Source organism: Botryllus schlosseri, chromosome 1 (assembly GCF_051294905.1).
Source record: "Botryllus schlosseri isolate E-star chromosome 1, Bs_hap1, whole genome shotgun sequence".
NCBI classification, from domain to species: domain Eukaryota; kingdom Metazoa; phylum Chordata; class Ascidiacea; order Stolidobranchia; family Styelidae; genus Botryllus; species Botryllus schlosseri.
In genome coordinates, this window is record NC_137236.1 from 19,372,408 (window position 1) to 19,396,720 (window position 24,313).

The 24,313-nt window shown below is 41.1% G+C and overlaps 1 protein-coding gene and 3 long non-coding RNA genes across 4 annotated transcripts in view; 2 read left to right on the forward strand and 2 right to left on the reverse strand.

Moving 5' to 3' along the window:
- Positions 1 to 214: 214 nt before the first annotated feature.
- The window catches only part of LOC145444715 (uncharacterized), a 201,220-nt gene continuing 177,121 nt past the window's right edge, over positions 215 to 24,313 (forward strand). The window contains exon 1 of the long non-coding RNA XR_013916769.1: positions 215 to 542. This is a non-coding gene — a long non-coding RNA (uncharacterized LOC145444715). The remainder of the gene's footprint in view (positions 543 to 24,313) is intronic.
- LOC145444291 (uncharacterized) lies at positions 3,009 to 4,691 on the reverse strand. The gene is made up of 2 exons (XR_013916648.1): positions 4,464 to 4,691; positions 3,009 to 3,245 (listed from the first exon to the last, which is right to left on the reverse strand). It is a non-coding gene; the product is annotated as an uncharacterized LOC145444291 (long non-coding RNA).
- Positions 11,879 to 13,541, reverse strand: LOC145444300 (uncharacterized). Its single transcript, XR_013916650.1, has 2 exons — positions 13,331 to 13,541; positions 11,879 to 12,114 (listed from the first exon to the last, which is right to left on the reverse strand). It is a non-coding gene; the product is annotated as an uncharacterized LOC145444300 (long non-coding RNA).
- The window catches only part of LOC145444535 (cAMP-dependent protein kinase catalytic subunit beta), a 71,113-nt gene continuing 70,962 nt past the window's right edge, over positions 24,163 to 24,313 (forward strand). Inside the window, exon 1 of the mRNA XM_080322533.1 lies at positions 24,163 to 24,312. Within this exon, the coding sequence (XP_080178659.1) occupies positions 24,270 to 24,312 (43 nt within the window). The 5' untranslated portion in view covers positions 24,163 to 24,269. The remainder of the gene's footprint in view (position 24,313) is intronic.

The following is a 24,313-nucleotide window of genomic DNA, read 5'->3' on the forward strand; positions in this document are numbered from 1 at the left end:
GTTTCGGTTATGTTTTACACGAAAGCTACGGAGACTTAAACAAACTTCGGTAAATCCCGACAGCACAATGAAGCGACACACTACACAGCATAATAGGATGCCGAACAATACTTGAACAGCTATTCGTTTTAGAACAGTGGTTCCCAACGTGGGCGATATCGCCCCCCAGGGGGCGATTTGGCGATCTAGGGGGGCGAAAATGACGAAGGGGGCGATAGGGGGGCGAAAATGGACAAAGGGGGCGACGGGGGGCGAAAATAGCGAAGGGGGCGATAGGGGGGCGATGACGCGTCAAAACGGCTGACCTTTTTTTTTTTTTTTTTTTTTTTTTTTTTTAGTCATCCACCTAGCAATACGGAGAGAAAAAACGTTATTTGCAGCTCTGAGCGGAGAAAGATGACCTTTTTTTTTTTTTTTTTTTAGTCAACCCGCCGGTGATTACAGTCTGTATGCCCAATTATCGGTGCACAAAATTTTGGGGGGCGATGATTGGTGTTGACCTTGAAAAGGGGGCGATGGGTCGAAAAAGGTTGGGAACCACTGTTTTAGAATGTCATTTTGGAGAAGTGGGGATTACTCTTACGAGCGAAATTTTCATCAGAATCGCGCGGAATAGTCACTGCGTGATATCTTTTCGTACGTTGCATGCACCGCACCTATTTACGGTGGCATCTGTCATTTTGCGTAAGATATATAGAAATTTCGAACTCGAAGCCACTTTCGCGAGTGACTGCCAAATCTATGCGACGCAGCTACCAAATCTTCTTACTGCGGTGCTTATCGGAGCCATCATTTTCTCCTACTGGAAGTAGCTTGACATGTGTCGGAAATAGCTTTTACTAGTAAATGTGTAGAAATTAATGGCGTTACTTCTACTTGAGTCAATTTTGTATGGACTCGAGACTAGGTCTACCAAGACAAGCATTTCATTGAAATTTCGAGAATTAGTAAAGTCATCATACTATTATTATTTCGTCTATCAGTACCGGTTCTTGAATATGCTTCCAGAAACTGTTGAAAGTGAGGAAAATTAGTCTATTATGAATGCGAAGCATTCGATATCACCGAGCAGAGTAAAAAGTGGGCTTCACATGACATTATGTCGGAACGGAACAGCCAAACACGATGACTTGTACCCGGACTCGAGTCAAAACACTATGACGACTCGGACTCGACATACTCAGGGATATATAGAACTATAGAACTATATATCCCTGGACATACTACCTCTGTGACTTGGGCTTGACTCGGTTGCGAATTGAAAATGACTAGACTTGACTCCAGTCAAAACTATAAAAGTGAGATTGACTTGTTACTCGGAACCTTGTGACTTGGTTACAACCCTGTCGGAACACCACGATGGCAGCAACTACTGAATTTCTGCACGGCGACTTGGATGAATGTCCGACTTGTCCGTGTTTTCGTTCTTACCCCACTGCCTTTTTGTACTGCGGGTTTTCGTTGTGTTCTTCGGCGATCTCCGCATATACAGATTTCAGTAATTGCGCCATTTTCGCTGGTGGATTGATGGAACAGTCAGTGAAATGCTACCTTATGACCCACAAAGACTTTTGGTTCAGATTCATATTGAATTTATTTCATGTTTCAATTAGCTCTCACGAACCGGCATTTCTCGAGTAAAGGGCGTAGGCTATCTGATGTTGTGATAAACATAAGTATTGATATCAATGTTGGTCCTTAGAAATTTTTGAAAGCAATTTACAAGCACTGCAGTAGTCGGATATAATGAAGATAGGGTGTTGACACAAATCATCATCATTGGTTTATAAGCAGTTTTCATCAGTTCAATAGGCCTACACCACACAAATGCAATACAATGAAAAGATATAGGAAGATGTCGAATTGGGATGGTGTTTAGATCAGTCACCTCTTGGCTAAGAGTAGCCGATGTCAATTAAGAGGCATGTACAATTGTGAATGCACAAGTTGTACACTGGATGAAAAGTAAATCCAACATGTAGCATAAATGGACAATTTGGCTCCTGGTACAGAAATCGAGGATTATAGCTCCCATCACCATATCCATCGTAACAATACACATATTCAAATAAGACTTTTAAGTTGTCTAATATTATAACGAGCGACGACAAAGACTGTTGACATGTGTCGGTAGCGGCAGTCGATATACGTCAGATCGCGGTCCGTTAACACCGAGGGCCGACTCGTATTCAACATCCTGCGACAGCAGTTGAGCAGTATGTCAAATATGATAACTATAACACTGGTCAACAAAATGAAGAAAAAAAATTAGGCAGAACATTTGAGAGCCGTTTCTGGGGTTTTTGAGGTTGCTGATTACGAATATCACATTAGTTTTGTCAGATTGGCTCTTTGTCAGAAGAGATCCCCCGATCAAGGATAATTCGAGGATTATCATCGAAAAGCTCACATGACTCCGCTTTTACTGGTCGAAATTAGCCACATTTGTTTTGCATCGTTTAGATTTTTTTTTCTTCCAATTTTCCCTAATAAATTAAAGATTTCAATTGGATATGCGGAGTCTATTTATACTTGTTAGAACTGAACCATATTTGGTGTGCAGTGTTTTTTAGGGTAACCTGACAATTTAATCAGTGAATGGCTGGAATCCGGGAAAAAAACGTTATTTTTGAACAGCCCTAATGGTCATTGGTCAGTTTATCATGAACATTAGGTGTCCAGGTAGTTCATTGCGACTGTGTCCTGGTATGCGGTCGTAGGCCACATAAGTAAGTAATCGAAGTGCCCCCGTGAATAGCAGAAAGTTGGCCTTCCCTGCAGAAAAACGGCTGCATACATTACATTTGGGGTTGGTTTCAATTTTTTAGGGTCGATCGGTCCGCCAAATATCTTTTGAAATTTTGCCGGTCCCCGAGGTGAAAAAGGTTAATAACCACTGGCCTACATCACCGTTTGATGGACAGTCCGCGTTACTAACGATACCGCATTGTTTGCTTCAAGCTTCAAGCTTCCAGTAGCCTACTGACACGATGATATAACACAACACATAATCAAGTAACGAGCTGTATTGCGTGGACATAAGAATCATGAAAATGAAATGAGATAAAATTCATACAGTAGTGCGTTCATTCGTTCGTATGAGAAGATCAGCAATTTTTGCCGCCTCCATCTTTAATTGGAATCGCTCCCGTTCGATATGTAGCAATTCCGTCTGCACCAGATGCTGCGCTCTCAGCAAATCCATCTGGCTAGGCGGGCGTCGGCATGTATGCGTATGGTTCTTTCTACGAAAAAGACAGGATCTTGTTGAACCACAGTTAAATCAGAAAGTCCACGGTCCCCGTGCATTTACAGCATAAAAACATCGAATATGTTGTTCAACCGATCTGTAATTTCGTTTCAGATAGCTAGATAGAACTTGAACAAGTTTACATGTTATATTTGTTACGCGAATTCTCTCAATCAATGTAGGCTATGTTGTAGGCCTATAGGTTATATTTGTATAGCCTACTCCGTATTATACGCCATCAATATCCGCACAGAAGACATACGGAACTAATTAGCCACGGTCCATTCTTATGGCCCCGTATTCACTACAAATGGTCAGGTCAAGTTCATATTAGGCTACGCCCTTTTAATTCACGTTTTCAGGGGTTATGAAGCATTTCGAACTGCGGAGACCCCATGGATTGTTAATATAGGTTTGCTGGATACTCAACTCATGCGTTACACGCACCGTACCAGTAGCCAGCACCATGCCAGTGCCAGTATATGGTATATGCCAAGTGAACTCGTCCGTCTTCGCGTATCGCGCCATATACAACCGCGTACAGCCGTATATTCATTATTAGCTCCTTGAACTCATTTCGTTATCCACTCTATATCAAATCGATTAATACATAATATCGGAGGCAAGCCGTAATTAGGCCTACTATTGTAGGCTATTTGTCCACTACTATGTTGGAGATGCCAGGAAGAAGCGTTACGCGGGACATATCTCCATCCGACGCCAATGCTAAGTTGAGTGTATGTATTGTATATATAATTAGGCCATAACTTGGGAAATTGGGCTTACTACTGTAGCACGTTATCAAGCAACAGCACGCAAAGTAAGGATGGAATCAGCGAGGAAGTCGATATGTACTTTTTACAGACATAATTGATAAATAATAGGATATAGACCTATAGATTTTATTTCAAGCAACACCGAGCGCACGCTGTTCGCGTGAAAGGAAGACGACGGAAAAGTATTCTCTGCAAAACAGATCTATCACTATCACATATATAGAATAAATCTGTGATCTTCGTATCTGGTGCTGCTTCCGTAACATTGGAAACGAGCTGCTATGCCAGAAGAATTTATAGTTCTAGTTCTGGATATCCCTGTCACCCAATTAACCTACATATCAATCATATACAACAAATCATACTTGATATTTTTCAAAGCATTGAGGTTAAATCTTCTAAAACTTTCATACCGACGTGCTACGTCCTACGCATACCTATTTTTCGGTTTATTTCTCGTTATTGACACCGCCCGGGATTTGATGATCTTCTTCCGTAGAATCTGATGCCATTTGTCCTTCTCATTTCTTTTTGTTCCTTCACGGCTACTGTATTTCATTGTTTGCTTGTGAATTTCTGTCGTCCTTGACGCAGGTATAACTTAATTGTAAGCTGCTTCTGACTGAGACGCTGAAAAGTGTATGGAAGCTGCTGTATTCCGGCCGTGATTACGTTCGGTGTGATGATTACCCCAAGTGAAAAGTGGTTAAACTAAATTAACAATCATGAGATCATTGCTAATTTGGTTTCGAGATTCCCACACTCAGTAGACTGGACTCTCAGTTGACATACACTTTGGCAAGCACAAGAAAATCAGGAATATTTTTATTATTCATTTAAAGTGCTTTTTTATCGATTGCCCTCACTGGTCGTGGTCATGGTCATGTATTGTTCGCCCGACGTTTTCTCGTAGTTAATTTCACGAGCCGAAGCGCGCTGCATCGCTTTTTCCGCTATCGTTTTAGCTTCATACCTTCGATGTTATACGGAGTACGTGGACCTACGAACTATGGCACATTCTAGAAATGGACTCCCAATCCAAATCAGCCCTGATGAGGCCAGGTTCTGGAATCATGAGCATGAGCATGACCCCATCCCACTCCAATAAATCAATCATATACCCAATATCAGTATCATCGATTCAAAGCACCACAAGATTGCCTAACGAGGAAAATATAGGAAGGAGTAGAAACGATTGAGTGGTCTTTTAATCAGACACCTACACATGCTCCCAGCTAGAAGATACAAAAAAGACGCATTTCCACTGAATGAAAAGCAACATAATTTTGACTTGAATGTGGCTAGAGAAGTGGTCAAAGCTAATAAGCTACACCCCTGCTGGCCATACATCATGAATCTCATTGTCACGGGGCCTGCATGAGAGTTAGTAAGCGTTGCTACTCAATTCTATGCCTATGCCGTTTGCTGGTAGCTGAACGACGACTTCCACCTAATCGGCCATCTAGTGCGGCATCAAGACGAGCAATGAGCTGCCGCCATCATCAACCACATTCCCGCGGAGCAATGGCGCAGAGGTGGCTGGAATAGAACAACACGGCGCTCGACCATGGAGACCGATTTGGCGCAACGCGGACTGTCGCTCGAAGACGCCCACGACCGCCTACGCTGGAGGCGCTTAACACGAGTCCGAAACTGATTCTCTTGATGTTCTTTTGTTTCCTGCTTTCTTTTGCCCTTTTTATTCAATTGAAAAGTCGATATATATATAAAGCAGGTTAGAGACTATGTTTGACTATCATGATAATGGGGCCATTTCACGCATCTACTCTGAAAATTTCACGCATAAAATGCAGCGAACTTATCTCAAAACTACTTTCTGCGATTTGCGAAATCCGAAATGCAAAAAGTAAATATTTTGCCACAATAATTTCAAGTAGAAGTAGTTTAAAATCATAGCCATTTGAGTATAGGTAGTATAATTATCCAGAACCTACTTGAGTATTTGCCGATCCGAGCGAGATAATGTAATGGCGATGCGTCCTGCTTCTCGATCCGTAGGACGTGGGTTCGATCCCCGGCCGGGTCAGACCAAAGACTCGAAAACTGGTATCCGCAGCTATCTTGCTAATCAATCAATCAGGTTTAATAATATTTTCATCGTTTCAAAACATCACAAGACTGCTGCGATACAATGAAAAGATAGGAAGGTGTCGAAACAACTCGGAGTAGCCTTTAAGATCAGACACCCACCGTAGCCTAGGCGAAGTAAAGAAGACGAGGCATGCACATGCACACTGAAAGAAAAGTAATGTAGACAAAAGGGGGGAGATGTGGTACCGATGAGACACTGGGACCGAATATACTTGAAAAATTATCTATGCTAATCCCATTATTACAGTGCGATACTTTGTCTACAATGGCATGGTGGCAGAATCTTTCCTCACATGCAAAAAAATTCGACCTGCGTGAGTTATGGGGTCTGTGACAAATGATGTACATTTTAGGGGTTGTAATATAAATTTGGATCAACATATACATTTTTCAATATCACCTTCCAGACTAACAATCCCGCAGTAATTTGTGATGTGAAGTATAGCGCTCGTATCAGGTTGTATGATGGCACATATTTTTGAATCAATTGAATTACATAATTTATAGGGTGGGGGACCTATGGCACCATAGCCAAATCAAGCAAAATAGTTGAACCAACTAATCACTTGACAACAGAAACACGCCGCCTACATATATAGAGGCTGTAAATCATAGTTGCCCGTGGTGTTTTATCACTATTACGAGGTATTTTAAAGTCAAAATGTCGATTTTCGGGTAATATGTATGTAGCATTAATTTTGTAAGTTTCAGCAGAAATCAAAACGTGATTTTATCCCAACATTTGAGTTGATATTTTCTATTTTATTCCCGAAGGTGGGGAGGAAACATTCTTCATTGGCTTGCTGTAGCTTAGATTATAGCACACAATAAAACAAGTTGAAAAAATTTGAGTTTTGAGCGTATGTCTCTTGTCTCATAGGTCCCATGCTCATGTGCCATTGGACCCACCGGGTGGGGAGCGATATGATACGATCGAGCAACAAATTTTAAACGTTTCTAAATATTTTTGGAAAAGGAGGATATCCATGTAAATGTCCGCGATAGGTAGAGCTTGTATCAAAGTGTTGAGAGAGCAAAGATCTTCTATTCTCGGCTGAAGATTTGAGCGCCAGAGATCATTTTGCAATTTTTCATCCATCGGTACCATATCTCCCCGATAAGACGCAAGCGACAAAATGAGGTGGCATGTGGCGGAGGGCGGGGTCGATGGTAGGTCGTGATCCGGTAATCCTGAAGGCTGGCTAGTATTCATTTAGAAGAAATTGCTTGTATTTCGACTTGAATGCGGACATGCTCGACGACTGTCGGATAGCCGGCAATTAATATGCTGTTCCACAATTGGGGTCCCGCATACTTGATAGAGCAATGCGTTTTCTTGTATTCCGTCCTGCTCATATGATAGTTGTTCTTCGTTGACGCGCGTGTGCTGTACTTGTGCGCTGTGGTCTCCGATGTGAAGTAGTCGTTGAAATTTGAGGGACATTGACCGCAATGGAACTGATGCATAAACCTGGCAATTTCTAGCTTCCTCATATCTTTTATGTTTGTTTAGCTAGGCGCTCAGCGTCCGTGGATAGCATGTAGGAGAAAAACACGGGGGCGAAGACTAGGGGACCTTACGGTCGTATCGCATCTCCGACGTCAAAGCATCTCGATGGTGCAGTCGAAAAAGAATATCATATCTCTATTTGGAAAAAAGTAGTATTTTGTTACCTGTCACCTCTGCCGCAAGGTGCTGCGCGTGACTCACATGCCAGCACGAAATAACGCTACTGGACCCCTACGCCCTACGGCAGGGGCGGGCAACTTCTCCAGTCGGCGGGCCGGATATAGCAAAATTAAGTACTTGGAGGGCCGGATTGCTGAATCGACACATTATTCGCCAATTTATCCACATACACAAGGAATAAATCGTATTTAATGAATGTATTTTAACGACAGTAATGGCACTTCAAAGCCAGTTCTCGCCGATAATGACGAGGATATAATGTGGATTTGAGAACAGCATTGTCATACAGGCGCCGCCATGTCTGCTTCTCTCTGATCATAGTGTCCTATATAGTGTGGACACAAGCAAATCTCACGGCTCAGTGAAATTGGTCTACGTCAAACTTTCCATTTGGTCAAAGGCAATTTGACGGTAGTTTTTGACCGACTTGCCGGGCATTAAATTTGATCAAACGGGTATCAATCGAAAGCTACCGCGGTGCTGGTTGCAAAAATATAAATTCTATTCTGCTCGAGGTTCTGGAACCCCCAAAATCAGCCTTGAATGTTGCATTGTAACGGAGTTTGGTATTGTGACGCAGCCATGCCGTCTGAGCAGCTCAGGAGCAAGCGCGCACGAGAGTAAGAGTGTGAATGCTCAATCGGTTGCGCAACAATGGCTAATACGCTTGCGGTTTACTCTGCTCCTCACCTGCTCCCAGACGGCATAGTTGCGTCACAATACCAAACTCCGCTACGATGCAACATTCGAAGCTGATTTTGGGGGGTTCCAGGACCACGAGCAGAATAGAATTTATATTTACGCAATCAGGGCCGTAACAGCACTTCGTCAGCCCCCCCCCCCAAAAAAAAGTTGGTCTTGGGCCCCCCATATGGTGATAAACCGAACTTCTGGTTCGCCCCCCAGACCCCCCTTTGGCAATCCGATCTTTGCCGCTACTTGTCATCTAAATTGGTTGTCCGTTTAGTAAGTCGGATATTCCCGTCTGGACGCGCGAAGCGCGAAAAATTTATATAATTCATGATTGAACCGGTCAATATTATCGGGCGTACACCCGTTGGCAGGAATGAAACAGCACTTCGTCAGCCCCCCCAAAAATATTGGGTCTTTGGCTCCGGTAGGGTGATAACCCGCCCTCTCCCCCATCACGTTGTTCGCTTTTGTCACGAAATTAGTCGTACTGTCTAGTGAGCCAGCGCTAAGCGCGAAAATTTTCGAAAATTCATGATTAGGGCTGGGCAAAATCGAGTACCTGAGTGATTCGATTATGAATCACGTAATATGCTTCGAGTCGAGTCGAGTAATCGAGTATCACCCATTATGACGCCATGACATAATATAATACGTCAAAGTTCAAATATCTGAATCTTATGTCACCACAAATAATTTAATGCCTGTTATCCTTCTCATAAATGATACTTTGGTATTTTTTCGACCATACGGATTTCATTTCACTTGGTGATGATGTTGTGGGATAATCATGACTTCGGAAATGTGCTACATCCAGTAACCTTCGTAGCTTTGTAGCCTACCATATGTTTCGTATGCTACGATACAGCCAATCAAGGTTCCAAGGCTTCTACAGTGAAAATGAGTATCGAAACTATTATTCTCGTTGATAAATTAACATTCATTGGCGAGAAGAGTACAATTTCAGTACTCGAAAAAATCGTGCTTTACTACTCGACTCGAATCATTAAAATTAATACTCGATTCTGATTCGAGTACTCGAATCATTGTGCCCAGCCCTATTCATGATAAAGGCAGCCAATAAGATCTGGAATTGCATATATATTGCTATCAATTTCTTGTCCTCTCTGCTCACGTTATCAGATTTACCGGAAACTGTAGGGTCCGTAAATAATAATTAAACATCTTCGGACGGGCGGACCCGTTGGTATGACTTCGTTACATGATGTGACGTGACGTGACCTCCTGTCTGCTATATCAAAAAATATAGAATAGCCCAAACGTACTAAACTAAAAGACGCAGACGATTTCAAATTGATATTTCTTCACTGGCATATAATTTTTCCCTGCGGGATGGTATTTTTTGTCTTCTGAGGTTCAGATTGCCAAGACAGGAACATTTGGCGCCAGTCATTTAGGCGCCTATTGACAATTAAACCAATATGTATTTTGTATATATAACGAAGTTTTCGGACTGCGTAAGGGTGGTCCTTTTCGGCCAAAGTTTTCGCACTGCCGATCGTTCTGGAACACTACCTGGAGTCGCATATAATATGTCCTAAATCGTTATATGTCTTGGTGCGGTAATGGCCAACGCCGATATGTCTATTTCTATAAATCTTGCGTGTTTTTTCTTGGAGGAAGAGTAGGCTACAAATATTGAACATGTTTGGTAGCTTGACATCGCGCACAGCGCGAAAATTTTTTTAAAAAGTTGCATAAATTTTTAAAAAATGCTCTTTAATTTATGCTAATTCACGAAATAATTTTGGGCCCCCTTCGAGCTCGCCCCCCCCCCAATTGAGGGGTTTGGGATGCGGCAGTTACGGTGCTGTACGCAATTAATACCGCGATAGCTTTCGATTGATACCCGTTTTATCAATTTTAATGCTTGGCAAGCCGGTAAAAAATTTCCGCCAAATTGCCTTTGACGAAAGGGAAAGTGTGACGTAGACCTATTTCACTGAGCCGTGAGATTTGCTTGTGTACACACCTTATAGGACACTATGCTCACGGCGCAATCCCTAATTAATATTTCAAGGTGTTCGATAAGACCGGTACCCCAAATTTACCAATATATCAATTCATCAGGGATGAGTAGGTGATGAGATAGCGTCGTTGTTCAACTGTGTGACCTATTTTATCTCGATATTAAATTCATGCGGACCGCGGCATCTACGAAATTTGAAAAGCGGCCCACGACCCGTTTTGAGTTGGCGTCCCCTGGCATAAGCGGTGTCTTACAAAAGCCTACAAGTGTGCCGTACTACAAGTCGGCGGTTACGGAATCAAAAATTAGAAATATCGGTCTGGTCTAAATGACCATTGTAGTCTACCAACACCATGATTACCACAAACGATATTAGGGTTGAGTACATCATAAATGCCGATAATGCAAGTCTTCTCGCTTCGACGAACTTACGTGCAAGCTCCACTCGCACGCTGCGCATACAAATAACATACAGTCACTAAAATTTGACGTAGTAAGCAAGTAGCGGGGTATCTCGGCAGACTGTAGCCGCGGGCCACATTATCATATAAGACGGAAAACTGTCCGCGGGCCGGACAAAATCCCTTCGTGGGCCGGATCCGGCCCGCGGGCCGTATGTTGCCCACCCCTGCCCTACGGCATTTCGGAATCTGATGGACGTTACAAAGGCAGCTAGTGATTTGCGTATGCTGTATTATTCTAATTTAGACATAATTCGTTGGATTGCTAAAACATCATCATCTAATGATTAGGATCTAATCGCTTATCGTCTTTCACGACCGAATCTACAAACGCACCGGCGATCGCTGCAATGTAATGTGCAGCAAAGCGTGCAACCCGGTAAATTCGAAAGTAAACTGAGGATAAGAGGAGTGATCATAATAATGCTTTCAATGTCTTGTGAAAAGGAATGGACTTGTGAAGTATGTGGAATGAAATCTGAATCAGGAATCCACCCCAAATGCTTTTCCATGATAGCGTGGCACTGTGAGTGTAGCGTGTATGCCTGTTTATATTTGTAAAAGTCCTCATAATTTTGGTGCTATAGGCCTACTATTGTTTTCAGGAGTTGACAAATATCAGCTGCTGGGTAGAGGTTTTCAAGGTTCCCGACTGTTGCAGAAAATTGGCCTTCCCTGCAGAAAAACGGCTGCATACATTACATTTGAGGTTGGTTTCAATTTTTTAGGGTCCATCGGTCCGCCAAATATCTTTTGAAATTTTGCCGGTCCGCGAGGTGAAGAAGGTTAATAACCACTGGCCTACATCACCGTTTGATGGACAGTCCGCGTTACTAACGATACCGCATTGTTTGCTTCAAGCTTCAAGCTTCTAGTAGCCTACTGACACGATGATATAACACAACACACAATCAAGTAACGAGCTGTATTGCGTGGACATAAGAATCATGAAAATGAAATGAGATAAAATTCATACAGTAGTGCGTTCATTCGTTCGTATGAGAAGATCAGCAATTTTTGCCGCCTCCATCTTTAATTGGAATCGCTCCCGTTCGATATGTAGCAATTCCGTCTGCACCAGATGCTGCGCTCTCAGCAAATCCATCTGGCTAGGCGGGCGTCGGCATGTATGCGTGTGGTTCTTTCTACGAAAAAGACAGGATCTTGTTGAACCACAGTTAAATCAGGAAGTCCACGGTCCCCGTGCATTTACAGCATAAAAACACCGAATATGTTGTTCAACCGATCTGTAATTTCGTTTCAGATAGCTAGATAGAACTTGAACAAGTTTACATTTTATATTTGTTACGCGAATTCTCTCAATCAATGTAGGCTATGTTGTAGGCCCATAGGTTATATTTGTATAGCCTACTCCGTATTATACGCCATCAATATCCGCACAGAAGACATACGGAGCTAATTAGCCACAGGGTCTATTCTTATGGCCCCGTATTCACTACAAATGGCCAGGTCAAGTTCATATTAGGTTACGCCCTTTTAATTCACGTTTTCAGGGGTTATGAAGCATTTCGAACTGCGGAGACCCCATGGATTGTTAATATAGGTTTGCTGGATACTCAACTCATGCGTTACACGCACCGTACCAGTAGCCAGCACCATGCCAGTGCCAGTATATGGTATATGCCAAGTGAACTCGTCCGTCTTCGCGTATCGCGCCATATACAACAGCGTACAGCCGTATATTCATTATTAGCTCCTTGAACTCATTTCGTTATCCACTCTATATCAAATCGATTAATACAGAATATCGGAGGCAAGCCGTAATTAGGCCTACTATTGTAGGCTATTTGTCCACTACTATGTTGGAGATGCCAGGAAGAAGCGTTACGCGGGACATATCTCCATCCGACGCCAATGCTAAGTTGAGTGTATGTATTGTATATATAATTAGGCCATAACTTGGGAAATTGGGCTTACTACTGTAGCACGTTATCAAGCAACAGCACGCAAAGTAAGTATGGAATCAGCGAGGAAGTCGATATCTACTTTTTACAGACATAATTGATAAATAATAGGATATAGACCTAGATTTTATTTCAAGCAACACCGACCGCACGCTGTTCGCGTGAAAGGAAGACGACGGAAAAGTATTCTCTGCAAAACAGATCTATCACTATCACATATAGAATAAATCTGTGATCTTCGTCTCTGGTGCTGCTTCCGTATCGTTGGAAACGAGCTGCTATGCCAGAAGAATTTATAGTTCTAGTTCTGGATATCCCTGTCACCCAATTAACCTACATATCAATCATATACAACAAATCATATTTGATATTTTTCAAAGCATTGAGGTTAAATCTTCTATAACTTTCATACCGACGTGCTACGTCCTACGCATACCTATTTTTCGGTTTATTTCTCGTTATTGACACCGCCCGGGATTTGATGATCTTCTTCCGTAGAATCTGATGCCATTTGTCCTTCTCATTTCTTTTTGTTCCTTCACGGCTACTGTATTTCATTGTTTGCTTGTGAATTTCTGTCGTCCTTGACGCAGGTATAACTTAATTGTAAGCTGCTTCCGACTGAGACGCTGAAAAGTGTATGGAAGCTGCTGTATTCCGGCCGTGATTACGTTCGGTGTGATGATTACCCCAAGTGAAAAGTGGTTAAACTAAATTAACAATCATGAGATCATTGCTAATTTGGTTTCGAGATTCCCACACTCAGTAGACTGGACTCTCAGTTGACATACACTTTGGCAAGCACAAGAAAATCAGGAATATTTTTATTATTCATTTAAAGTGCTTTTTTATCGATTGCCCTCACTGGTCGTGGTCATGGTCATGTATTGTTCGCCCGACGTTTTCTCGTAGTTAATTTCACGAGCCGAAGCGCGCTGCATCGCTTTTTCCGCTATCGTTTTAGCTTCATACCTTCGATGTTATACGGAGTACGTGGACCTACGAACTATGGCACATTCTAGAAATGGACTCCCAATCCAAATCAGCCCTGATGAGGCCAGGTTCTGGAATCATGAGCATGAGCATGACCCCATCCCACTCCAATAAATCAATCATATACCCAATATCAGTATCATCGATTCAAAGCACCACAAGATTGCCTAACGATGAAAATATAGGAAGGAGTAGAAACGATTGAGTAGTCTTTTAATCAGACACCTACACATGCTCCCAGCTAGAAGATACAAAAAAGACGCATTTCCACTGAATGAAAAGCAACAGAATTTTGACTTGAATGTGGCTAGAGAAGTGGTCAAAGCTAATAAGCTACACCCATGCTGGCCATACATCATGAATCTCACTGTCACGAGGCCTGCATGAAAGTTAGTAAGCGTTGCTACTCAATTCTATGCCTATGCCGTTTGCTGGTAGCTGAACGACGACTTCCACCTAATCGGCCATCTAGTGCGGCATCAAGACGAGCAATGAGCTGCCGCCATCATCAACCACATTCCCGCGGAGCAATGGCGCAGAGGTGGCTGGAATAGAACAACACGGCGCTCGACCATGGAGACCGATTTGGCGCAACGCGGACTGTCGCTCGAAGACGCCCACGACCGCCTACGCTGGAGGCGCTTAACACGAGTCCGAAACTGATTCTCTTGATGTTCTTTTGTTTCCTGCTTTCTTTTGCCCTTTTTATTTAATTGAAAAGTCGATATATATATAAAGCAGGTTAGAGACTATGTTTGACTATCATGATAATGGGGCCATTTCACGCATCTACTCTGAAAATTTCACGAATAAAATGCAGCGAACTTATCTCAAAACTACTTTCTGCGATTTGCGAAATCCGAAATGCAAAAAGTAAATATTTTGCCACAATAATTTCAAGTAGAAGTAGTTTAAATCATAGCCATTTGAGTATAGGTAGTATAATTATCCAGAACCTACTTGAGTATTTGCCGATCCGAGCGAGATAATGTAATGGCGATGCGTCCTGCTTCTCGATCCGTAGGTCGTGGGTTCGATCCCCGGCCGGGTCAGACCAAAGACTCGAAAACTGGTATCCGCAGCTATCTTGCTAATCAATCAATCAGGTTTAATAATATTTTCATCGTTTCAAAACATCACAAGACTGCTGCGATACAATGAAAAGATAGGAAGGTGTCGAAACAACTCGGAGTAGCCTTTAAGATCAGACACCCACCGTAGCCTAGGCGCAGTAAAGAAGACGAGGCATGCACATGCACACTGAATGAAAAGTAATGTAGACAAAAGGGGGGAGATGTGGTACCGATGAGACACTGGGACCGAATATACTTGAAAAATTCTCTATGCTAATCCCATTATTACAGTGCGACACTTTGTCTACAATGGCATGGTGGCAGAATCTTTCCTCACATGCAAAAAAATTCGACCTGCGTGAGTTATGGGGTCTGTGACAAATGATTTACAATTTAGGGGGTTTAATATAAATTTGGATCAACATATACATTTTTCAATATCACCTTCCAGACTAACAATCCCGCAGTAATTTGTGATGTGAAGTATAGCGCTCGTATCAGGTTGTATGATGGCACATATTTTTGAATCAATTGAATTACATAATTTATAGGGTGGGGGACCTATGGTACCATAGCCAAATCAAGCAAAATAGTTGGACCAACTAATCACTTGACAACAGAAACACGCCGCCTACATATATAGACGCTGTAAATCATAGTTGCCCGTGGTGTTTTATCACTATTACGGGGTATTTTAAAGTCAAAATGTCGATTTTCGGGTAATATGTATGTAGCATTAATTTTGTAAATTTCAGCAGAAATCAAAACGTGATTTTATTCCAACATTTGAGTTGATATTTTCTATTTTATTCCCGAAGGTGGGGAGGAAACATTCTTCATTGGCTTGCTGTAGCTTAGATTATAGCACACAATAAAACATGTTGAAAAAATTTGAGTTTTGAGCGTATGTCTCTTGTCTCATAGGTCCCATGCTCATGTGCCATTGGACCCACCGGGTGGGGAGCGATATGATACGATCGAGCAACAAATTTTAAACGTTTCTAAATATTTTTGGAAAAGGAGGATATCCATGTAAATGTCCGCGATAGGTAGAGCTTGTATCAAAGTGTTGAGAGAGCAAAGATCTTCTATTCTCGGCTGAAGATTTGAGCGCCAGAGATCATTTTGCAATTTTTCATCCATCGGTACCATATCTCCCCTATAAGACGCAAGCGACAAAATGAGGTGGCATGTGGCGGATGGCGGGGTCGATGGTAGGTCGTGATCCGGTAATCCTGAAGGCTGGCTAGTATTCATTTAGAAGAAATTGCTTGCATTTCGACTTGAATGCGGACATGCTCGACGACTGTCGGATAGCCGGCAATTAATATGCTGTTCCACAATTGGGGTCCCGCATACTTGATAGAGCAATGCGTTTTCTTGTATTCCGTCCTGCTCATATGATAGTTGTTCTTCGTTGACGCGCGTCCGCTGTACTTGTGCGCTTTGGTCTCCGATGTGAAGTAGTCGTTGAAATTTGAGGGACATTGACCGCAATGGAACTGATGCATAAACTTGGCAATTTCTAGCTTCCTCATATCTTCTATGTTTAGCTAGGCGCTCAGCGTCCGCGGATAGCATGTAGGAGAAAAAACACGGGGGCGAAGACTAGGGGACCTTACGGTCGTATCGCATCTCCGACGTCAAAGCATCTCGATGGCGCAGGCGAAAAAGAATATCATATCTCTATTTGAAGAGCTTCTTGGAGGTACAGAACTTCAATATACAATTAAATAGTATATTCATATTGAAATGAACCCGAATATTTTCGGCTGACACTCGTCAGGGGTAATCGTCAGCAACTAGTAGAGAATTGGAAAGAACATTGTATATCAACAATCGTATCACAAAATATGACGTCACCAGCATGAAATTTCGAATGAGAGAACGTTCAATGTACTATTTTTAGGTGATACACGAACTCCTTTTGTTGACAGAGTTTTGGTTGGTGTATTTTGATAAAAGTTGATTCCAAGGCACACAAATGGAATTGTGAACGACCGCGACCTACGATTCGAAATCGGTCGTCTCGATAATTATTCGCACAAATCGGATTATCCAACAGATGTTTGCCAATGGCAGAATTAATGGCCTTTGATCTCTATTTGGAAAAAAGTAGTATTTTGTTACCTGTCACCTCTGCCGCAAGGTGCTGCGCGTGACTCACATGCCAGCACGAAATAACGCTACGGGACCCCTTCGCCCTACGGCATTTCGGAATCTGATGGACGTTACAAAGGCAGCTAGTAATTTGCGTATGCTGTATTATTCTAATTTAGACATAATTCGTTGGATTGCTGAAACAGCATCATCTAATGATTAGGATCTAATCGCTTGTATAGTCTTTCACGACCGAATCTACAAACGCACCGGCGATCGCTGCAATGTAATGTGCAGCAAAGCGTGCAAGCCGGTAAATTCGAAAGTAAACTGAGGATAAGAGGAGTGATCATAATAATGCTTTCAATGTCTTGTGAAAAGGAATGGACTTGTGAAGTATGTGGAATGAAATCTGAATCAGGAATCCATCCCAAATGCTTTTCCATGATAGCGTGGCACTGTGAGTGTAGCGTGTATGCCTGTTTATATTTGTAAAAGTCCTCAAAGTTTTGGTGCTATAGGCCTACTATTGTTTTCAGGAGTTGAGAAATATCAGCTGCTGTGTACAGGTTTTCAAGGTTCCCGACTGTTGCAGTACAGTTTTACTTAGGAATTCAAATGAGCGCATTGTGTTATCAAATATTCAGATTTCCCCCAGGGTGAAGGTTAAGCATGCATATTGAATACGCGAATTACTACTATAAAATTCATAAATTATAAGGCAATGGCATGAAATATTTATAATGCTTCATTGAATATTTCAGGGCTGGCATGAATTATAGCTAGCCTGTATAAATTACTATTTGATGTCCTCACAATTTTGTGTGTCCAGAACTCTGGAACATCCCATATTGAGCTTGTTATACATATTTATGCAGTAGGTCTTGTGTTGATGTTTGTTGTTTTATTGAAATTCGGACTTTTGAATTGTCTCGAAGATATATTAGTCAAGGATTATATTTATGACAATTGGATCGATATCTGAATACGGTTATCTTACCTGGACCTGGAGATATAGCCTATACATTTTTAGAAAAATAATTTATGAGACAACGCATGATTGGAGCTATGTTGGTCATTCTTGGGTATTTATCTGGAGGCTATTATGTAGAAAGTGATATTGGTCAAAGTCAAAAAAGGAATTTACTGCTTCAGTTGTGCTTTATCGTGTTTTGAATTAGCCGGATTTTGGATACCGGTAATCTGTTTTGATTTTCCTGTTATAAATCTCACAAATAATTCATGAACAAGGCATTAGCTATTAGTAGGGTATTGAATTCAAATTCTGGCATATATCCATTAGGCTGTTATTGCAACAACGCCGATGTAATCCCGATTAAGCCTAATATATTATTATTTTAAAATACTGGTACCATACTATGATGTAAAAACATTATAGTCATTGTGAATTTTCTTTTCCCGTGGGCCTTGGTCAATAATTGGATTAATATAGTTGTTGCATATTTTATAAACTTGAGCACTTGAATCTGATACAGGTATGGAGAGTAGTATACAGAGTATGGATACCGGTCTAGTAGACCATGAGGTTTCCATACTAGATCGAATTTCCGTAGCTGACACATTGCACGAATTATCAGAGTGCAGTAGATTAATGTTTTACTATTTTTAGGAATTCAAATCGTAAAACATTGTACGTCGAAGTAAGGTAGCTCCTTTTAAAGTAAATAACAATCTTTCATGGAAGGTGCAAGGTATTCTGGGTCTGAGTTATTGTCAAAGGTTTAGGAATACAGGGCAGTCTGAAGCCTATTTTCCTGTTATTTAAGAATGCCCGATTCAGTTATTACTTATTACCATGTTTTACAATCATGAATTTGGACAATTACTGGAGCGCATGACTCACCCTAGCATAATAGGCTTTGCAGGCATGTCATTTTATTGACCCTAATTTCACATTTATTCTGATGTTGGAGGGAATAGATGGAATTTTGGCATTTTCATGGGCATCCGTTTGCTGCGTCAATCAGAATCTTTACTGTAGGCCTACCAAGAGTGTGGAAGCCCCGCAAAAGACTGATACTTTGATAGTATTTGTTCTATTTTTGAGTGCTGTGCTCGATTTAATGTGTTTGAAGTAATCTGCGGTGTTGTGAATCATCGTTGATTGATACGTTGGCTTGGCTTCCATTAGTGTTTATGATAACATTGCTGAATTAGGAATAGGCTATTTACAATGCCTGGTGGAGACTGCCGTGTTTAAATCGCAAATTTCTTAACATAAGAAGAGATAGAAGTTTATTTTGACACAAAATTAATTTATGACTGGTATGGATGTTATCAGGCTATTTGTCTTCAATTTTTCATTTCTGCTAATGCCCCATTTGCTTATTCACGACTATCAGATTGTTATAATATAATTTCTGTCAGCCGTGGATACATTTAGGTTACTTGGTTTTAATTCCAAGGTTTACAAATTGAATTAGTTTTCCCTCGCTAAGACAACGTCTCTGTCTGTGTTTAGCGTCATCACTAGAATGCTTCACTTAACAAATATTCAGTGGCATAAGAATCAGAGACCTATTTGACTTATGTATGTATATTGCCAGACAGCAATGTGTACATTGTGCTGTCATGTGTCAAACCAATTTTATGCTAGAGTTGACTCGGTTGTAGTTTTTCATGGTTGAATTTGTACCTCAGGGAATGTCACCATGACTTGTCCATAAAACTATGTCAGACCGGCTGATGAAGAAGGTGTGTGACCATCAAACGCTTTTGGCATTTATCTATTCCACTAACTCATTGTTTAACTTTCCCTCAAGTGTGGCCGTCTACTTTGAAAGAGATGACATCTCAACTCTATCTGCGGCGCTTTGAGTCCACTTGAGCTGTATTTGTAACCACAATTAGGGTATCTATTGACTTTCAAAAATAGGACTCCCTTTGTGCCGCATTGTCGGATTGGGACGCACCTTTTGTAGTGTAGGATTTCGTTCAGCTTGATGGTTATTTATATTGCTGAGCAGATCTCCACCCGTGTAGTGACAGCGTATGATGAATTAGTCAGGGTTATCTTAGGTCTGTTATCTTGGATGTACACATTCCTTGTGGAATTGATGAAGAGAAGTTTATTAATTATGATATGTAGTTTCACTTTAGCTAAGCATAATTGTGGAAATATTGTATAGACTAATGTATTCGGTTTGGAAGGTTACTGATTTCTGAGATAAGCAACAAGATTGAGTTATTACTACATGTCAATAAAGCAGTCAACACTGTGAGGCAATGAATATCTGATTTTGTTGGTTTTTATTTGGATAAGGGCAGTGTTGTGATTCTTGAAAGGGAAAATTAATAAGTAAGCCTTGGCTTAGTATGCGATGTCTCTGTCTGTCTTAGTATTCTTTTGTCGCATTTGATCTCTCTTTATTAGGCCAACTACATTTTAGTGGGACAGAAACCATACCATATTGCAGTGGTGTCAAAGTAACTTATGTCCAGTTTTCAAATTTTGAAGGTTCGCCTTTAAAACTTGAAAATTTTTCAATTTTCTTTCGGCCCTGTCTTGGCCATGGTTATGTGTGCTTCATTATTTCAAAGTAAATCGGGACCAAAGATAAAAACTTGAAGTTAATTTTGTGAAAATGTATAAAATGGATATGAGATACTTTAATACCACTGCGGCGATGTATTGATATATAGGCCTACATGACATAATATGAACCTGAAAGCATAAGATCCTACACTAGTTTGTAGCATAACGAAAACTTATGAATCCTGGATAAATTGTCAAGTCATTTACTTTACCACCTTATGAATTGGTTATGTAGGCCTACTTAGGCGGTTAAGCGTATTTTCTTCTCATACATTTGTATCGTACTTATAGTGGTAGCATTTTACCGAGGTTTAACCTGGAAAAATAACATTGACATCATAGTGCAAACGACTACCATATGACTATTTATCACCTAGTGTCGTTTGACTCTGAAACGACAAGCCTAGCATTAATCTGATTCCCCTTGGCATGTGCACAGCAATTGTTTTGTTCCAGCACTGTAGCCTACATAAATGTAAGAGTAATTTGTTTCTTATGTTAAAACGACAAGTTTTTCGTTTGTATTTCATCCTTAGAAAGCTGTGTGCAATAGCCTGTTATAAGCAGCTTTAATTCAACTGGCGTCCATCAGAAGTCTTGACATGTTTCAGATGTTCTCACTGTTTCTCCACTTGCACTTATTCAAGTGATTTTATTTGTACAGGCGGGTCAAATTACTTAAATTCAACTTGTCCTAATTTTGTCAGATTGAAGTAGTCTTAGGATACGGTGTGGGATGGATTCACATCATTCCTACAAGTTGAATAACTTGAAATACAAGAAGTAGTTACTCTTCAAAACCAGTTGAAGTAGAGATAGAGTAGGTCTATCCTAAAAGTAGTTGAGTTGGAGTTTGCAGTGTAATTAGACAAATCCCACTTGAATACTTCAAAACTGTCTTTAGTGAATCTTTGAAGTTGCTAGTGTGCTTGAATTCCAAGACTTCCTTGTTCAGTTTTACTTCAATTAGTAATGAAAATAGGTACTTTTGCACAAGTTGAATATATGACTACTCAGCACATCTCTGAATTTGTGTCAAAACATCGTTGACCTACTTAGCGCTGCACGAGATTCTACCACTTAGCCCCAATGAGATTGTCTGAAAAATAGTAAGTAATCACAGTTGAGGTTGCTGAATGAATTGCCACTCACCTTGATGGCCTGCTGATCTGCATAATCTACAGGCCTACTTAGTTAAACTTGGCCGTTAATCCTACGAATTGCTCACGGTAACAATGTTACCTTCAAGCATCCAATTGAATAAAGTGCATTGCTCGAACTTATTATCATGGGCTGTTTTATTCGGTCACCTATTGCAGGTTTGAAATTTTGTCTTGAAATTGCTGATTATCCATTTTGGATTTGATCGAAACAAATTTTTGTGGCAAATTTTTATACCAAAATTTGAAAAGCAGAAATGTAATGATTTACAAGTATGAGCAAATGAGCAGCTCAAGTGAAGGGTAGGCCTCTGTTGCAAGTTCTTGTTGTTGCCAGATTGCGTTGAAATTAGTTTTGTCCATAGTTGTTGCTCAAAATCATATCTTGTTTATGAAGTTTCCATAACCAATTGACTTTTTAGGTCATGCGGACTTTTATGACCTACAGGTGTAATTTGGTAGACTTTCTGCATGATGGTCGTCTAGTTCTTCAACAACCATATCAATGTAGCTGTATCGCTAAGCACTGGCAGCCCCACACTCGAGACAAACCGAAAAACTTTCTTTGTCTCTGTTTCTGTCTCTCTCTCTCTCTCTCTGAATCTCATCAATATCAACTTTGATCGGTTCGTGGACATGAGCATGCGACACTTGTCATGATTGGAGTCATGACTTGACTCAACTTGTACAAGAGTCATTTTGTATGACTCGAAACAAGTCATATGACTCGAGACTAGGACGGTCAAGACGGACATTTGATTGTAACTTCGTAGAACAGTGAAGTCGCCCCATTATTGGTATTTCACCTATCAGTCCGGATACTTGGAAAATAAGGCCAGAAACTGTTAGGACTGACAAAGATTAGATATTATGAATGCCAGACATTCTATCAGGGTTGTAATGACTCGAGTCATGACTCGACTCGAGTCACGATTTTATGATGACTCGACTTGGCTCGAGTCATTTCTCAAAATATGGAAATGACTCGACTCGACTCGATTCAATCTGTGTATTGACTCGACTTGGACTCGAATCATTGCGCATGACTCGAACCAAGTCATATGACTCGAGACTCAGACGGCCAAGACCCTGCTATTTCGAAGAATGGTAAAGTAACCACACTATATGGATTTCGTCTATTGGTACTAGTACTTGAAAATGCGACCAGACACTGCTAAAATGAGGAAAATTAGTTTATTATAAATGCGAACCATTCGATATCACCAATAGAGTTATAAAAAGTGGATATAACAAGACTTTAACTGGAAACTGGTCCGTCAACACAATGACTTGGACTCGAATCGAGTCATAATACCATGACTCGGACTCAAGCCTCTGCTTGCTGACTTGGACTCGGACTTGACTCGGTGGTGAATTGAAAATGACTCGACTTGACTCGAGTCAAAACTATAAAAGTGAGATTGACTTGTGACTCTGAGCCTTGGGACTTGGTTACAACCCTGCATTCTATATTACCCGAGCAGAGTTGAAAAAGTGGGATGAACCGGAGTGAATTCAAAACTGGACCGTGAACACAATGACTAGGACTGTAACAGGCCCAACTGTTTCATTATGTTGCGTGCTCTAATGTCGGGCTATCACTTTGACCACCTCTCCTGTTACCCTTTGAAATGTAACAAATCGTTCAAAGTAACTCTATCCTTATGAGAAAACTCATGAATTGTGTACGTTCGAACCTTTTTTTTTAAGATCAAGGATTTGTAACCTAGGGTACATGGACTCCATGAGAATCCCCATACAAGTTTTCAGGAGTCCATGAAAGGCCAATGTTGGAAACTATGAAACTATAGAAGGTTAACATATAATGGCAACGACCGATCTTGCAGCTTTGTTCCGCTCCGCTGAGGCTGGAGTGGAGAAATGTTTTGCGTAAGCGACTGTAGGATTTCTGGCAATCCAAAAGTTATCTTCCAGAGCGTAGAATTTACTGAATCTGGTCTCGATCGAAAGCTATTGTCGCACTGATTCAAAAAATATGAATAAAAATATTATCACGCTCCAGACTTCGACGAATAATCACCATCAACATCTGACTCCCCGATTCCTCAAAGCTGCAAAATCGGTCGTTGCCATTCCATGTTTACATTCCATAATGAAACTACATTTGTCCTTACTTATAAGATCTACTCTAATTTTTAACTTCTCCTCATATTTTGTCTCGTGAAATGATGACGTTTTTTAAGTCGCCAGGCCCGGAAATACGTGTTTAGGGGGTCCACGCAACAACCCATAATAATCTAGTCGGGTGCACCGATGCTAGAAAAGAGCTTGAAATCCATGCATTACATCTTTTGCATTTTTGCGCCCCCTAATTGTGTCACATGTAGTCTATAGAATATGTTGTGAATGTAGGCTAATGCAAGCTGTGCTTCTATCTGTTTCCAGACTACCTTATTGTAAATATACTCGGCAGACCTGATAAGCAAGGATCGTTATTCATTTGAAGAAGCCGTGCACGGAATTTCAAAGAGCATGGGCAACGCACCTACAAAAAAGGGCGAACAAGCGGAAAGTGG